General features: G+C 42.9%; 1 protein-coding gene across 2 annotated transcripts in view; it reads right to left on the bottom strand.

The window, feature by feature from the left end:
• The window catches only part of alx4a (ALX homeobox 4a), a 43,316-nt gene extending 39,039 nt beyond the window's left edge, over window positions 1-4,277 (bottom strand). For both annotated transcript variants that reach the window (XM_048231607.1, XM_048231605.1), the window contains exon 1: window positions 3,814-4,277. In XM_048231607.1, the coding sequence (XP_048087564.1) occupies window positions 3,814-4,159 (346 nt within the window). In that variant the 5' untranslated portion in view covers window positions 4,160-4,277. The remainder of the gene's footprint in view (window positions 1-3,813) is intronic.
• Between the last annotated feature and the right edge of the window lie 329 nt (window positions 4,278-4,606).

Below are 4,606 nucleotides of genomic sequence, written 5' to 3'. Positions count from 1 at the left end.
TACGCTGATCCCTTCATATATTCTTTCAAAAAGGTAATTTTCTACATTTCCTCCCCCACTGGACTCTAAACTTATTTTTTCCTCCACTTAGGCCAAGTGTTGCGTACTAATGGTCGGATCTTGTTACCTGAAATTAATCTATCGAAACTCACTGCAAACATAATAGTATATTTTAAAAATCCCCACTTTGAATTTGTTAGTGAAATAAATGTTTACCCTATTTGAATGAACACGGATTAGAGTAATGGCCTTGGGACATACGTTGTTATCGCTGATGTTACTGTAAAAATATAGGCCTACTGCCTAAAAACATCTAATATGAGTTGATAATACTTTATTGTTTTGCTTGTGGAGAGTTTAAACGATCTCTTATGTCAAATGTGGAGAAATAATAGCCTATAAATGTTTGTTTAAGGTGTTTAGGCCTACATATCTGCGACTGAACATTGTCTTCACATCGCCATTTATCCACGTGAACCACTGTCTCTAATTGCGCCCTTAAAATCAATTTCATTAACAGCAAGTATATATCAGATTTAAACATAGCCTGCGCATTTTTTATTTAGATAAAACATTCTTTCCAATTAGTTTTTTCACTTGCAAAATCGAAGCCTCCTCTAACACAACGATAGCAACAACAACAAACAACAACGACGACGACAATAATAATAAAAGACTAAATAATAATAATAATAATAATAATGATAATAATAATGAATATAATTAGATGTTACTGATATGTTAATAATATATTTAAATACAAAAGAACGGCTCCAGCATTTTTTTGTTTACAAAATGTCTATTATTATTATTATTATTATTATTATTATTATTATTGAATATACGTTGTCAAACGGGGTATACATTTTTTTCATTTACCCTAAACCACTCTACTGATTCTTGTTAACTTTCATTCATCACACAGCTCCTTCATCTCTCTCCGTCTATCCGCCATTCCTTCTGGTCCATCCCTCCATAAAGCGTCTGGCCGGCCTAATCACCCTCCTCCATAAAGCGTCTGGCCGGCTTAATCACCCTCCTCCCCGCAAACAATAATCAACCTGACGTGAAGGTCGGACTCTCGCGCTGCTTTCAAAACCATGTCGGTGTGGACTAACAGGCGCTAGCCCGTTTAAAGTGACAGAGCGAAGCGAACTCCGGCTTGGGAAACGAGTTCCTGAGTGCTGCGGCTTTCTCAAGTGACTTTACAACCCCATCACCACATTTTCCATTCAGACCAAATTCAACTGACAGATTTATGTCACCGATCTATAGATCCATTCATTCCTTGTAAAACTTCACCATGTTTTAATTTGTTTAGACTATTCAAAAACCTGCATATCAAATTTAACTAACGTGATATTTATTGCATTGTACATTTAGGCTTTTATCAGCGCGCAGAGGACTCGCAGAACCTTCCACGGCCCTAGGAGCGCGTGCGTTTAAGGCGACGGGAAGCGGGGTTATGATTTTGTAATCCCCTCGCGCATAGGCTACACATGGAATATGTTATTTGGAAGCCAGATGTAACGAGATCAAACTTTCTTTTCGGAGAAATCCCGTTCCACACGTGGAAGACAAATGGTCGGGGTTTTTTCAGCGGGCGAGGCAGATCCTCCCCGGGATAGTCAGTCTTAAGGCCGGTCTGTCTAGGCCCTGAGCTCCGTGGCGGACATCCCGCTACTCTCCTATTCACTGTAAAGCACCGTGCGTACATATTGTTATTATTAAAATAATATGATTGTTATTATAGTTGTCGTTGTTCTTATTAGGGAGTCATGTTTTAATGCTGTCATAATTACGCAACATTTTCACCGTTTAGGCTTACGTTGTTATTACTAATGTATTACTATTTGAGCTAGTGGTAATTTAGTTATTTTTATTTACATGTGCTAATGGTATTCTAGCTATTATTATTAACATATGCAAGAGGCAAAAAACGTTGTATTTAGCCTAAGATCTCAGAGAAAAATCAAAACAGTGGAGGCCTGTTGTCGTTATCTAAAGCGCGTTTGAAGTCTTTTAACTAAAGAAAGCAAACATTTACAGCGCGAGTTTATGGCCAGGCTGAAGCGTTTGTCAGCCCATTATGCCCTTGCTCTCACTGCTACCCCGGTAGGTCCTCTGCTCTCATGCGCCACGGTATCCGGGAACCAAATCTAATCCAAATGCCATTGACGCATCCACTGGGGCCTGCCATCCACACAAAACTGCATGGTGGTGAGCTCATTAAATGTGTTATCAGACCAAATCATATACTATCCTCAATATTTGCATGATTAGAATTTTCGATGATGGGTTCACATCAATTTCAATGGGTTCACATCCATTTCTAATGGTGATGGTGGCATTACATGTGCTTGAAATGCGATCGTTTTGTTTTTTTGGCTGCAGTGGAGACACGACTCCTGGGGTTCGACCTCAAGGAGCCATTTTCCACATCCTGGGCCACCCGCTGACCTCGCGCGCGCACAGTTTGCTCGTGTGCCAGTGAGCAGTTGATCGATACGGGGCTCGTGTTCAATTTATTGTCTTCCTTCCCCATTATAAGACAGAGGATGAGCTAATGGTTCGAGTGTAGGGTGTAAAGTTCGAGTAATTATTTTGCCCATGAATCAACCTCTGTTGTCTTTAGCCTGGGCTACTCTTCGAAGGAACACCGGGCTACTGTTGGCGCGCAAGAGAGCGCAGATGCAGTCCTGTCAATGGCAGCAGGCGGTCTCGATTCCCTCCTAATATTAATGTCTGTTTAATGTCAGTGGAGGTAAGGTAATGCTGGGATAGAAAAAAAATGTTGATTTTGAGTAGGCCCGAACCCTAAGCAGCAATTCACTTGGGGGAAATGATAGAGGGTTCAAGTGTGTGTGTGTGTGTGTGTGTGTGTGTGAGTGTGTGAGAGAGAGAGAGAGAGAGAAAGAGAGAGAGAGTCGCTGAGTGATAGATGGATTGTTAACTTAACCTTGGCTTTTTTCAATAGAGAGGTGGTTGTAAAGCCTTCTGATGTCCCTGTATTACAGCTCAATGCTGCTGCGCAAGAGCTCACCCAATTTGGGACAGTTTTCGCTTGAGGTTCGACAAAACTTTACTCTCTACCATTTCCCTGAGTGTGCCCTCCCATTGCATGGGGAATTGTTCTAGTATCTTTCGACAAACTTGCTAAAGAGAGCTCGCCACAGTCATAAACTGAAAATGTGTTAATTCAATTGTCCGATTCAGCACCAATATTAAGGATTGTAATGCAGATTATCGCATTAAATATAATTTAATTGAATCGTCAAAGAGAAAATTTAATAGTCAGCGAGGTTATGCCTCGTCGTAATTGTGTTACCGGGCTAGATTGGGAAGTAATATTGGTAGTAAGTTGTGAAGTCCAGCTCATTCAGTCGGTAAATGCTGCAGTAGCGACAGGAGCTCCCGAGTGATGACCCACATAACGGAGAAAAAGCCGCCCCAATGACGCCGGAATCAAACGCAACTGGCTTCTCTGTGCTAGAACACAACGTTCCTCACGTGCGAAGCGCAGTTATACGAAAACGGCTGAAAAATGCTTGGAACAAAAGAGCATCGGACACAAGTGTAGCCCACCCGCCTGTGGAGCGGTGTCCAGAAAAGACAAACCACCTTAGCCGCAGATTTGCCTCAGTCCATTTCACATCTCGGATTTCCGTTTACCTAGAGGATGTTTTGAAACGACAACGCTGCTCTTCTATAGGTTACATCACTTTCAGGTCTCCGCGTAGAACTTTAAGTCTGTCGCAAAGTGTCAGCGTTTAAAAAGATTTAAAGTCATGATCTCGGCGGGGGAAAACTCACCATAACAGGACCCGAGTCCTCCGTTGTGTCCGCTGTCCGTGTGCAGCTTGCTTCCTTCAGGGGGAGTTTTACAGGACGATCTCTGCATGTAATGCTGGTACTTGCTGTAGGTGCCTTCCCCAGTGTTGTTGTCCAGGGGCTGGCATTCCGCTTGGAACGGGCTACGAGACTTTTCTCCGTACGGTTGACCTTTGTTGGTCAGGAAAGAGGGGCTGTATTTGGTGTCACTGGCTTGAAATGCCCTATACGGATTGGCTTGGTGATCCCTACCTTGTGAAGCGGGTGAACTATAATATGAATCCATGGATGTCATATCGCAGTATGAAACGCACGTCTCCGCGTTCATGTCTAAAAAAAGTTACGGGGGAAAAACACGTCCAATTTTTTTTCTTCCGCCCTACTCTTTCCTTTTTGGAGAGCAACGGCGAGGCAAACACTCTCACACTCTCTCCCCGTTCCCCATACAAAACCAACGCACGCACACACACACACACACACACACACACACGCACATACACTCACACACACACACCAGTCACTCTCTCACACGCACAGACGCACACATCCACTGCGCAGCTGGGCTTGGTTAGAAAATGATTCAGATGTTTTCCAGAAACCAGCTCGCTGACCAAACGTTTAAAAAAGACCCCTTAAGGTCTAGAGGAGGAACACAAAACGGCCTGTTTCTTGAAGAGATGCAACCCAGGTCTCACTCGCGTTATGTTAGCCAGAAGTCTCCAGACACAAGTCAAGAGATCTACGCTATTATAGAGCCGATGATGGGCAAAGGTCA

The sequence above is a fragment of the Alosa alosa genome, chromosome 21, assembly GCF_017589495.1.
Source record: "Alosa alosa isolate M-15738 ecotype Scorff River chromosome 21, AALO_Geno_1.1, whole genome shotgun sequence".
Classification (NCBI taxonomy): Eukaryota; Metazoa; Chordata; class Actinopteri; order Clupeiformes; family Clupeidae; genus Alosa; species Alosa alosa.
The sequence above is the reverse complement of the archived record's forward strand: the minus strand, read 5'-3'. Positions and strand labels throughout refer to the sequence as shown.